The following is a 13,005-nucleotide window of genomic DNA, read 5'->3' on the forward strand; positions in this document are numbered from 1 at the left end:
TTGTGCATTACACCAAACAAAAAATATTATAACTATAAGAAACCAAAGTGTACATTCACACCAGACTCACTCATAATTTACATGTGACAAAGTCTATACCAGATTGTTCTTATTTAATGATTTGATTGCCAGGGGAACAAAAGAGTGTTTGTGTCTGTTTGTCTTTGCTATCGGTGTCTTGTATCTCTTTTGTGATGGTAAAATCACAAAATCCTGACACAAAGGGTGATTCTTTATTTCGAGGATCTTGTTAGCTTTTTTATAGATGTTTCTCTCAAACAACTGCCCAAATGGGGTTTGTTTTTTGCCAATGATTTTGCCAGCAGCATTTAGGATTCTATTAAGTTTATTTTTATTTTTAATGCTCAGATTGCCATACCAGGCAGTGATATTGAAACTTAAAATATTGCAGATGTGTTACCATCTACTTCATTTTCTAGATTAGTTATTCTAAAAGTCTAAAAAAAAAAGTTACAAAATAAATATAAATTAAACTTTTGTGCTACCCATCTGATTGTAAATCAAACTAGACTGTATCCTAACACTTTGCATCATCTAATAGGCACCATGACCATAGAATTATTCTTTGCCAAAATGCTAATAACTATCAGTATTTAAGAATTAGTGAGGAATGCAGTATTTCCCGTGGCTGCACAGCCACACCCAGGGCAAGCATAACCATTGTCCTCAGGTGGTCGATTTAGATTCTTTCAACATCTGCGTCTGTCCTCGGCAGCAGATTTTCTTTTGGTCTCAAATGTGTATCCAGCAGCCTTTGTGAGGGACCTCCAGCTGTCTTGTTCTGAGGCCGCATGCCACCAGGGGCTCTCTTCTATGTCAGCTAAGGCAAGTTGGTGACTAAGCTGGTCTTTGAAGCGTTTCCGTACTCGAAGACAAGCCTTATTATTAATATTATTTAAGAATTATGCTGACCAGTTTGAAAAAAACAATGTTTAATTCACAATAAGATGACTTTGTACATGAACATGATTATTATAGAATTGGAACACAAATGAGAACAATTCAGTCAAATGTATTTGTAGCTTTTATTAAAAACGCCTTTTAATTAAAACAACTCACACCTATATAACAGGTGACAATAATTCAAATACTTTTGAATCACAATCAAATGTACATACTATTATATCACATGAATTTTAAAATAGCAAGAGTGACTATCAGCCATATCACATTGCAACAGATTTTAAAGACATTGTTTACAAGTTGTAGATAAATACTGGGTCTTTTAGCTATTGTAATAAGTAATACATCAAAATAACACAGGCAGCAGCAGTAGGTAACTTTTTAACTCCTCTGGTAACATCCCTTTGTGACATGCTATTTTTTTCATTTTCTTACAAAGTACTGACAGTGATATTACATACAACTATGTTGTAACTTGGTAAAAATCTTTGGGTGCCACAATATTAAGTAGGGTACATGTTTATTTTATCAGAATGGCTTTAAGTAGTATCCAAAATGTCCTAAGTTTTAGTCATCATCCTGGCTGCTTGCTAGGTGTATAGTTCAGCTGTCGCGGCCATGCTATATTAGCATCATTCCGCTTGAATGCAAAGTGGCAAGTTTTACCAGAAGCCTGGTAATCTCCCTTGATTAGCTGGGGACAGTCTGTATCAGCTAAATGACTTTCTGAAATAAAATATTTGTAGAATTGAAGTCAGTTTCAAAAGAATGATTTTTCAACCAGTTTTTCTTACAATACATTTTTAAAAAGCACCATAACATGCATATACAATCAAAATCAGTCTACACAACTAACCTTGTCCATCACACAGTAAATACAAGCCATAATCTTGTGGGTTTGTGACTTTAAATTTGTGGGCCACCATTGCACCTAGTAAAAGAAATAAGATCTTGTGAAATTTAACGTAAGGTCACCACAATGTCTACATCAATAAACATTTGTCTTGGTAAATGTTTGTTTCATTTGTGGTCAACTACATTTTGTTTACTATCTTCATTTTTGCTACATAAGTTCCAAAAACATGGCAAAATTAACTAGAGCTCAGTTCCAGTCTACAGTTTTGTACATGCATCAGTTTAAATTTAGTTCATTGTGTAAGTTCAAGATAATTTATTTGGATGTTTTGATTCATTAGATTTTTGGTTTTGAGTAAAAATTTAAATAGTGAACTATTTTGTCTGATAATTTTTTTAGAAGTTTCTTTTAAAACTAAAGAAATGACCACTCAAAACCCTTTACAAAAATAGTATAAAATACTGACAAGTCTAATGAAAAATACTTCAGTTACATCAAAATAAAAGAGTCTTGCGGCATGTTAACAAAATGTCTGTTTGCGATTCCTTTGAGAAAAAGTACTCCTGCACAAACAACCAAGTGAGAGAATTCATTCTAGTTATATACAGTATATAACTCTTGTGTATCAAACACTAATGTATGTGATCAGAAGTATTTAAAACAAACAATAACCGTAAATTATCCTTATAAGTAAAAAAAAAATAATTAAAGAATTGAAAATGACTAATATGGTCGAAATGATGTCTAATGAGTTAAACAATGAAACAATATATTAAGACAGGCTGTACATCAACACAAATTCAGCCCAAGACATCCCAAATGAAAGTATCAAACTTACAGACATCTTTACTGTTCATGTTTGGCCTGACTGGCAATGTTTTCCAGGTTATGGAGCCAAGAAGTTCATCAGGTATAGCAATCTTCAAGAAGCCTTGCATGTCTGAGATGGTGGGCAGGTTACCCTGAGGAAGAAAGATCATTTTCTTCTAAATTAAAAATTTAATACAAAATATACTAGTCCAATTTCCTCAACATAAGTTTATAAGATTTGTTCACAAAGTGGCAACTAAATGGTTTAGTTATTTCAATAAATGTGCCTTTTGTATTGCAGCTTCTCTGTGCTTTTTACAATACAAGCTGATAAGCTAATGACTAAGACTGCTTTATTAATCCTTATGGAAATTTGTTGTGATTTTAAGGACTCTTTTCTCAAATAAAGACAACACAACAGAAACATACACATAAATAGAACAGACACAACATAAAGAGTTCATTGAGCGACTACACACAGATATCTGGTCCTTTTTTATGTTTCCTGATCAACGAGTGGCGTTGATATAGTCTGACTGAGTGAGGAACAAACAAGCTTTTGTACCACCCTGTTCTAGTCTTGAATGACAGAAGTCATAATGTATCATTTTCGAGGAGTTTATCAAATTTTATAGCAATCAGTTTAAGGAGAAAGTTAATAGACTAATGAAATATTTATAATAATAATGTATCATCATGCAAGCACTTAAAAGAAAAGCTCTTTGTTTACCTCCATCTGAGCTGGTGCCAGCTGGTGAGTTTCCTGGAAGTTTTTCAATATGAGGACAGCACTGGACAAAGTGGTCAGATAGTATCCCCCCTCCCCAGTTAAGAGTGATGGTTGAAGTAATCCCCACATGAAGTCAGCCTCTATCTCTGCTGACACCAGTCCACAGTGGACAATGACATAGATCAACATTGGAAGAAAATCTGTCAGATTTCAAAAGAAAAAAAATATTTTAAAAATAATGAATAATGTGAACAAAGTATAATCTTATTGTGTTGTTGGCTTCAAGACAACAGTATAACTTACCATCTGCACCCAGGGAAGAGGGACCTCTGCTTGGTATCTGATGATGTCTACCTTGGACCTACACAAAATGCAAATGTTTCATTTAACATGTTTGATTTTATTGGTTGAATTTGCAAACAAAAGTTTGACAAACAAACAAAAAGATACAATAAAAAGTGAAATATTTTGAGATGTGAAGGTTTTATTGTATCGTATAATGGAAGATTTGAATCTCTCATAACAGCAGAATGGAAATTGTAATGTCCACCCGGCTCAGACATAAATGAAATCTCTTAAGGAGGTTTCGTAGTCAGCATTATGATGTTGCTTTCCTCTCCACTCTTTGTCCTCTTCATAACACAGATAATAAACAGATGTAGGAATATCCTGGAACCCCTACTTCCAAGCTCTACCAGAAATTGTGTGACATTTGGTTTACTAGCTTCCATATCCAAAAATAAAGTAAATATCTTAACAAGAATTATGGCAATGGCACTATTGAAAATTCCTGATTTAATGATATATAGTTAAGTGACCCTTTCAGATTGTGACATTTTATATGGCAGATAATGTAAAAAGTAATCTTTTTTTTGTATAGCCGATAGTTAATGAGGGTATCATGTTGCCAGCACAGCAACCAACTGCTTTACGAAACGCAATTAATATCAGGTTAGAGATTAGAGTTGCATGGACTCAAGGGTGCCTTTAAAATCCTGAAATTGTCTTCAACAAGATTCAAACCCGGGAACCCTTGGTTCAGAAGCTAAGCGTAATACAACTCGGCCACCACACCCTCTATGTAATGACATAAAGAATAATAAAGAGAATGTTGGTTTTTATTGCTACAATTAGGAAGCCTTAGATAAAGTAAAAATTACTTGCAAAGTCACATCTGAACAAAGTAAATGAAAAAAATGTTTTGGTTCCAAAACTAACACTTACACATTGATAGATCCTTGAAGTGGCCTTGAGCAGATTTTGTAGTTTTTGGAGAGGAGAGTATGACTTCTGCATAAGGTCAAGGTATTTTTTAATGACTTCCATGTCATTTAAGTCAGGTAACTTCAGGCTAGGCTGTAACAATAGATTTTATAAAATGTCAATATTATTAAAATGGGACACACACAAAAATCATTACATCATTTGTTAATGAGCCCATAAGTAAAAACAAGAAATAATTTTAATTTGAATATTGTGTATAATTCCTAGAACATATAAATATTTTAATCTATATGTGATTCTTCAACTATATCCAGTTAAAAAATGTATTAACCCAATAGCTCCTATTTCTGGTTTAAAAAATCTTCCCATACCCTAAGCAAAGAGAAATAATTCTGAATAAAAAAAATTCTTTAAAAAAACATTTTGAAAAAATAATAAAACTTGAGATCTAATACTAATAAATAAATTAACAACTTTAAAAATAGAATGATATATCTATGTAAAAAAAAAAATATATATTTGTAATACCTTTACAACTAACAAAGCTTTAAAAATACTGATTTTCCCTGGTGGGGGACTTATACTCGTTGGCTATGGGCCTGTTTGTTTAAAAAAATTCTTTAAAAAGTATTTAAAAAGCGATACACATCTAGTTTTCACTCAAATATAGTCCCCACACTTTAATTCTCATTCTAAATGAGACATGATGAGCTCTTTGTACAGGAAAGTTTAAATAATTGTTGCTTCTGTCCCAATGCATTATCCTACTGTAGTACACTGTACTGTGGTAGGAGCTATTGGGTTAATGTGAAGAAAATAAAATTGACAAGGGCAAGGTCAGACAAGAAAATGTCATGTGACTAAAAGGTTTGAACAACTGCTTGTAAGATAGACCAAAGAGATTGAAAGCATTTGATGTTCATGTTTAGTTAGAAGTTCATGTGCTATGATCTAAAGTAGATGTATAATCTTTATTTCAAGCTGGCTCAATGATCTTAATGTGAACACAATAAATCATAAAGTAATAGATAACTTAGTAATAAAGAAAAAAATAATTCTTTATAGACCTTTTCACTAGTGATTTTAACAAGGTTTCAAGAAAGATTTTAAAAAAGAAATCCATTTACCTTAACCCCAATATCCTGAGCAGATTTTGTTCTGGCATATTTAATGTTCCGAGAGAGCTGTTCAAGAGCACCATTGCTACAAACAAACAAACAATCATAAACTTCATGAATCTTGTGTCCAAAATGTTTTTTTTTATTCTAGAATTTGTTTTCAAATCAACAAAAACGTACTTATTGTATTTGTCCACAAACAAACAAACAAAACAAAACAAACAAACATAAACTTCATGAATCTATGTCCAAAATGTGTTTTTTTAATTCTAGAATTTTGTTTTCAAATCAACAAAAACTTACTTATTGTATTTGTCCACAAACAAACGATAAATGTGAAATTTCAATGGCTTCAGCACACAGACATGAAGAGCTTGTTCTATGATGGCATCTATGTTGAGAATTTCTGTTGGACTCAGCTGAAATAATTACAAGATCATTTATTTTCTAAGAAACTAAAGACTTCAATAAACAAAACAGAATAAACTGAATCATTGTGGCATTTTAGAGCTGTAAAATCTGCTGTTATAATGCAATCTATATGATATTCACAAAACAACCCACTGCTTGGTTAGTTTATTTCTATTCTAAAAAGGGTGACAAATGACAAAAATGTTGCAAGACACTTCCTAAGAAAAAAAAAAACCTTCAAAGACGAATGTTGCACAATAATACAAAACAAATGTTGCACAATAACACAAAACATGTTGCACAATAATGCAAAACAAATGTACCACAATAATACAAAATGAATGTTGCATAATAATACAAAACAAATGTAGCACAATAATACAAAACGAATGTTGCACAGTAATACAAAAATAATGTAAAAAAAATATAATGTACCACAATAATACAAAATGAATGTTGCATAATAATACAAAACGAACATTGCACAATAATACAAAACAAATGTTGCACACTAATTCAAACACTTACTTTATTTCTTTCTCTCTCTATCAGATCTTCCAGCTCTCCCTCTCCATGTTTCACCAAATAATTCTTGATTCCTGTCATGAACTGACGCACCTAAATACAAAACAAATGATCTGATGATAATGGTAAAGTATAACTCTAAATACAAAACATATGATCTGATGATAATGGTAAAGTATAACTCTAAATACAAAACAAATGATCTGATGATAATGGTCAAGTATAACTCTAAAAACAAAAATTGATTATTAATACCGATTACACATTATTTTGCTTTACTTATCTATATTTAAACAAAAAAGTATAGACAAGCACTATTGAACAAGGCTATGTAACAAAATGACTGGCTGAATTTCCTATGTGTTCTAGTATTCTTGATAAAGTAGGAACCAATGTTCCAGAAAGCTTACATTGCGCATGACATACTGTGGGTTGGTTTCAAGACTTTCTAAAGTGCACTGAATAAAATTCTCAATTGTACTTCCAAATATTGTTCGATGATCATTAGAAAGTCTGAAAAGGAAAATTAAATTAAAGGATTTCATACAGAACATTGGAATCAGTTTTTTTTAAAATATTAATCTTAGTGTGCCCCATTGAATAAGAGTCTCTAGAAAAAATTGCCTGCTTTAAGATTTTAATTATAACAAGTCAAGAACTCACTTGAAAATATATTCCTTTATGATAGTTCCTGGAGATTTACAGCTGCTTTGTGACATGGAACTTTGTGGGCCTGCAACAATAGAAATTTGAAAGAACTATCTTATAGTTAATATTATACACTAATATAAGATGGCTGTCTGGTTATGAGGTATGCACACTGGACTGGTGTTTGGTTGTTTCGATGGTTGTCCCAGGTTCATACTCTACCAACTGCCATCCCCCCTCATCCTGCAGGAGGTTTGGGCTGGGATATAGATTATTTTCAACTCTGAAGGAGTATCCATAACATGTAAAACATTTTACAAACATGAGATATTTAACTGTGTCCCTTGAGGGCATGATAAAAAAATGTTCCTTAATTTATCATCTAGATTTAAAAAAGTATACTATAATCTATAGTGTCTTTGAGAGATTCAAGTTAAACTGTCTTTATAGTTCAAATGTATTTGAAAAGTATTTTTCTTACTAAGTACAGGCCTCAGACTTTGCTTCAGATCTTCACTTGCATACATCATTTCACCACCAAACAAAACATCCTCATCTTCAGTGTTGGTTGAGTGGCTCAGTACAATGGGGGAGCTGTGACAGTTAACCACATCAGGACAATGGGATGACAGCACGTGGGGGGAGGTGTGGGTTGAAGAGGAAATGTCAGCCAAGTTAGCAGAAGTAAAGGTCTGGTCAGTAGATTGAACTGTGATGTTGGACAGCTGTGGTGATCCCAGACATTCCTGGGATTTCAATTCTGTAAAAGCAATATATAGTCTTTACTAAATGTATATAATTTTGGTGATATGTAATTCATGTTAGCTAGACTTTAAAACATAAGAAGTGTTTCTTATTAAATGCAACCCAGCATGAAAGAAGTTATCTCGATGAACACAGAAATGCTTTAACAATTAACCTACAATACTTTGACAGTTTACTAAGTGAGAAATATTATTTAAAGAATATTTTAAAAAGAAGACTTTAAATGATTAGATCTAAAAATAAATTTAAAAAGATACATTATTGATACAGACTATCAACAGGTAGATTCTTTACCCAATCATGCCCTACCTTGATGAATGTTGTGCTGCGTTTGTCCTCTGTCTTGCAGTCTCTGGCTGGAATTCATCAGGTCTTTTCTGCCATCAGTTTGACAGTCAACTTTAACCTCAAGCTGCCTATGCTGAGCTTTAACCTGTTCCTGGTAGCTGTGCTGTTGATGCAATATCCTAACCTGCTCTTGGTGGCTTTGTTGGCGCTGAATGACTGTGACCTGCTCCTGGCAGCTGTGTTGGTGATGTACGACCTGCCTCTGTTCCTGGTGGCTCTGCTGATATGTGCTGGAGAAATTGAAAATCTGGGTGTTGTCCTCGTAGCTACTGTTAGCCTGCTGCCATCTTTGAATTCTTTCTTTAAAGTCCATGGCTGGAGGCATAACTGGGGGAACCACTGGAGGATCTCTGATAAGTTTGTTAGCAGTGCCAGACTCCCAAGGAGGAGAATACACAGTTCCCTGGCTGCTGTGGGTAGAAGCCTAAAAACAATACAAAGTACAGAATCAAGATATTGCTATCACACATGAACATAGTGGTGCTTGTAAACATTTAACTGGTTAACTTTATCTTTGGATTTTGAACCTATCTGCTTTCTATACATGTACATATAGATATTTGTTTGTCATGTAATGTACAAGATTCTCCCTTTAATGTACTTTTTCTATAGTGAAATGACCTGACACATGTATAGTTTGTATTTTTTATTAAAATAGTATTTTTGTAGGACCATATATCTGCAGCTTCAATTGCATTCAAATATTTGAAATTTTAAATGGAATGGGTTTTTAAAATTTATTTACAAATAACTTAATCTATTTTTAGTCACAAGTTAGAATCTCAAGAAAGGTTTCTCAAGCCCTGGATGTTGTAAGATGGCAGTCTCTGATATCCAGTGATGTCCCATCAGTTAGTTACAGATATATATAAAGAACAGTTCTCACCAGAAGTGTTATTACCAGAGATAGCAGGGGTAAAAATTTTAGCAAGTTAACCCATTAGAAAAATCTTTTATGCAAGTGAAAACATTACATTACAATGTAACAGTTATTGTAATAGTTAAATTAAAATAATGTGCTAGTTAACCAATGCACTGAAAGTTCGGAACATCATCTTTTTCCATGTGTGATAATCTAATCCAGAATGGTGAGCCAAACCTTAAAAAAAAAAATGCAGGCTGGTGCTATTGACATCAACAAAAAAAGGTAAATTTCTTAAATTTAAAAAGAAACTGGAATTTTGAAGTTGAGATAGCTTTTTGTGTTCTGTTTTAGAAGAGGAAAAAAGTAAACTATTTTTAGAAGTAAACTGAAGTGACTTTTTGAGAGTTTTCTGCTTCCTCTGAGACTAAAACCTTGTCACAGTAGCTCACAGAGATGCATTCTGCACAATTGGCATTAGAAGAGTGATAATGATGATAATTAGGAACAGGACAGAATAAAAAAAACAGCTGCCAAGCATTTTTTAAATATTTTTTTTTATAGAACTGGATATTCGACTTCATAAATATATCAGTAGTGTCTAAATCTAAGTTTTGTTTAAAACAGTTGTGCTTGTATGGCTGCCTGGTCGTGCGGTTTGTGCGCTGGACTGTCGTTCGGATTTATCGATGGTCGAGGGTTCAAATCCTACCCGCTCCCATCCCCCGTCATCCTGCGGGAGGTTTGGACTAGGAAGTAAACTATCTTCAACTCTGAAGGAACATCCGAAACATGTAAATATTTTACAAACAAACATTTTACAAACAAATGTATGGTACTCTAATACTTATAAAATAAAAAAACTAAAGATTGACTAGTCTATAAAAGACAACATTGAAGAAAAAAAAAAAACAACATTGAAGAAAAAAGTAAGTACACTCAAGACAAATGTTCATTGTTTCATTTGGAAATGTACAAAGGACTTACTCTACAAGCCTGAAGATTATAAAATTAATTGTTTCATTTAGAAATTTACAAAGGACTTACTCTATACGCCTGAAGATTATAAAATTAATTGTTTCATTTAGAAATGTACAAAGGACTTACTCTATATGCCTGAAGATTATAAAATTAATTGTTTCATTTAGAAATGTACAAAGGACTTATTCTATATGCCTGAAGATTATAAAATTAATTGTTTCATTTAGAAATGTACAAAGGACTTACTCTATATGCCTGAATATTATAAAATTAATTGTTTCATTTAGACATGTACAAAGGACTTACTCTATATGCCTGAAGATTATCATACTCTGAAGGAGGAGCAGTGTCACGTCTTTCTAATCCTTTGTTTGGTCTAGCAATAGGACAGACTGTTAGCTCTGGATGGACACAAGTAATTAAATCCTGGACAGTGGATGACTCAGAAAACCCGGAAGCTCTTTGAATCTGAAGATGATCAGTAGGAAATTTTCTAGTCACTGTGCCAGAGGATGGCAAATCATGGCTGTACTCTACATCAATTTGGTTAGAATCCATCAAATTTTTTTGTCTAATACTTATTGCAGATGGTGGAGTCAGATTGTGGGTTAAAACTTTAGTTCCAAGTTTTAACCGGTTCAACCTATCTTTCCAGCTGAGTTTACGCTGCAGCTGGGACATTTCATGAGGAGTCCGCATGCTGTTGCTACGAGAAAGTCTAGTAGTGATTACAGGTGGGACCTGACTTTGGATGACTGAAGTATCAAAGGAAAATTTGTTCTGTGAAAGAGTGACACAGTCTTGAGCATCAGGTGACAAGATAGTATCTAACTGTGGATGTTTGGAGACCTTGTGACTAGCTTTGGTTTGTTTATCTTTCAATTGATTAACAGACAATGGCGCTGACAGTCTGCGTACCTGAATATTTATAGCTTTGCCATTTTTGTCTCGCAGTTTGACAGCATCCACTGGCTCTGCATAAAGGGGACTAGAAGCAGTGGCCAGGGATGACTCGGATGATGATTTAAGCCGTGAAAGGTGGCCAAGTGGTAACAGAGAAGGTTTCTTCCCGTTGTTTTCTTGGATGATTTTGTTAGGACTAGTGATCTGATTGTAATGAACAGAAGGGAGTTGTTTGGTATAATGTTCAACACTGTGATTTTGTTCAGCCCTCAAAAGACTATTTACTGATGCCATTGCACTGGATGATTTGTTGTCCATTTTTAGAGGGGGTCTAATCTCTTCCTCACTGTCTGACCTGGCAATCTGTCTGGCCTGGTCAAGAGCACTCAGTCCTGTGCTGCCACCTGTTACTGCATCTCTGCTTGCTTGTATTTTAAGAGAAAGGGGAGGCGAATCCTTGATGGTTTTCCTCAACACTTTTTTCTTGACAAAGTTACCTCCATTGTTGTTGAGCTTTACTTCCAGTGCAGTCCTTGGGTCATGTATCTTGCTCTGCCTGTCTGCTTCTGAACAAGAGCTTCTCCAGATATCCTCGTAATCACTCAATTTATCAGACAGGTTGGATTTGAAGTAACTGTTTTCTGGAATGTTTAAGTTTGTCATTGAATAAAGATTGGTTTTTAACTCTGCTGTGGAGTGAGTTGTCCAGTTACCATCATTGATTCTCTCGGAAGAAGGTGATTTCAAGCTTGCATCACTGCAGCTAGTTTGCTGAATAAAAGGTATGTTCTTTGGTTGTGACTGATAGATGTCAGTGCCTCTTGGAGGTAAAGGCTGAGGCTGATTGATTGGAAATGACTGACTAGAAACTGAAGTGCACTTATCACTCCCTATCACATGGCATTCACTGGATGAAGCATGAGAGTCATGAGCACAGAATGATGTGGAGGTACCAGACAAATCAGACTGAAAAGAATCCTTTATGCCTTTTTTAACCCCAGGGACAGAAGATTTGTCCATCTGAGGGCTACTAGAGTTGACTTGTACACTTCTGTCAGCATGCCTTGATGGTGTTGGTGTTGAATGGCTCACTGGTGGGCCATCTGGACTGTCAAAGCCCTGCCTCTCAAAGTAGCGCTCCATTTCTACCTGACTGTTCATAAATTGACTGAAATCAGTGGATGACTTAGATGGCAAAGTATTTGGGAGAATTTTCCCACTCACAGGAGTGGAAGGCCTGAATGGCCTCTGTATATTGATAGGCTCACTTGATGATTTATGAAGAATGCCAGCCAATGGCTCAGGTGATGGAGATTTTCGTGACAGAGGTGAAACCCAAAAATCTGAAACATAAAATAGATTGCCTCTTTCAGTTTACATCTCAATATTTTGTTCAAAAAGTTTACATTATCAATCCTTCTGGCTAATATCTAGACAAAATACTGACCTTGACCTAGCATGTCTAAAGAAGCCAACTCCCTTGTCGACCTGGCAAGCAGGATAGCTTTTGGTAAACTAAGATGATAAGGGATTTCATCTCTGGAAAAAAAAAAATTCAAATATAAAATTTAAAAAATATTAAGGAGTTGGATCATAAAAAGTAAATATCTATTTGACAAAAATCTTTATCGTGAGGATGTGCTGGCAGAAACATTTCACTTCCAAACCAAAGGGTCAAAGTTTAAATTAAAATGAAAAGTTGAATTAACTCTTCTTAAACATTATCAGGGCATGGGAGAGAACTCTCACTGAGAGAAGAGCCTATCAGACAAGAAAACTAAAACAGCTTGCAGCACACTTCAGGCAGGCTTGAAGAATGGCTGAGCGAGATTTCATCTCTGTATATAGTACAATTTAAATGAGGTTCATTAAAAAATGTTTCACTTCATAGTGCAATTAG

The 13,005-nt window shown here is 34.2% G+C and overlaps 1 protein-coding gene across 5 annotated transcripts in view; it reads right to left on the reverse strand.

Moving 5' to 3' along the window:
- Nucleotides 1–1,027: 1,027 nt before the first annotated feature.
- LOC106063724 (uncharacterized) overlaps nucleotides 1,028–13,005 on the reverse strand; it is a 90,210-nt gene continuing 78,232 nt past the window's right edge. For all 5 annotated transcript variants that reach the window (XM_013222169.2, XM_013222167.2, XM_013222170.2 and 2 more), the window contains 15 exons: nucleotides 12,553–12,644; nucleotides 10,509–12,448; nucleotides 8,321–8,783; nucleotides 7,728–8,006; nucleotides 7,262–7,331; nucleotides 7,009–7,111; nucleotides 6,602–6,691; nucleotides 5,966–6,081; nucleotides 5,672–5,747; nucleotides 4,545–4,676; nucleotides 3,624–3,681; nucleotides 3,321–3,520; nucleotides 2,619–2,742; nucleotides 1,781–1,855; nucleotides 1,028–1,650 (listed from right to left, as the gene is read on the reverse strand). In XM_013222169.2, the coding sequence (XP_013077623.2) occupies nucleotides 1,499–1,650; nucleotides 1,781–1,855; nucleotides 2,619–2,742; nucleotides 3,321–3,520; nucleotides 3,624–3,681; nucleotides 4,545–4,676; nucleotides 5,672–5,747; nucleotides 5,966–6,081; nucleotides 6,602–6,691; nucleotides 7,009–7,111; nucleotides 7,262–7,331; nucleotides 7,728–8,006; nucleotides 8,321–8,783; nucleotides 10,509–12,448; nucleotides 12,553–12,644 (3,970 nt within the window). In that variant the 3' untranslated portion in view covers nucleotides 1,028–1,498. The remainder of the gene's footprint in view (nucleotides 1,651–1,780; nucleotides 1,856–2,618; nucleotides 2,743–3,320; nucleotides 3,521–3,623; nucleotides 3,682–4,544; nucleotides 4,677–5,671; nucleotides 5,748–5,965; nucleotides 6,082–6,601; nucleotides 6,692–7,008; nucleotides 7,112–7,261; nucleotides 7,332–7,727; nucleotides 8,007–8,320; nucleotides 8,784–10,508; nucleotides 12,449–12,552; nucleotides 12,645–13,005) is intronic.

This window comes from Biomphalaria glabrata, chromosome 3 (assembly GCF_947242115.1).
Source record: "Biomphalaria glabrata chromosome 3, xgBioGlab47.1, whole genome shotgun sequence".
Taxonomy (NCBI): Eukaryota; Metazoa; Mollusca; class Gastropoda; family Planorbidae; genus Biomphalaria; species Biomphalaria glabrata.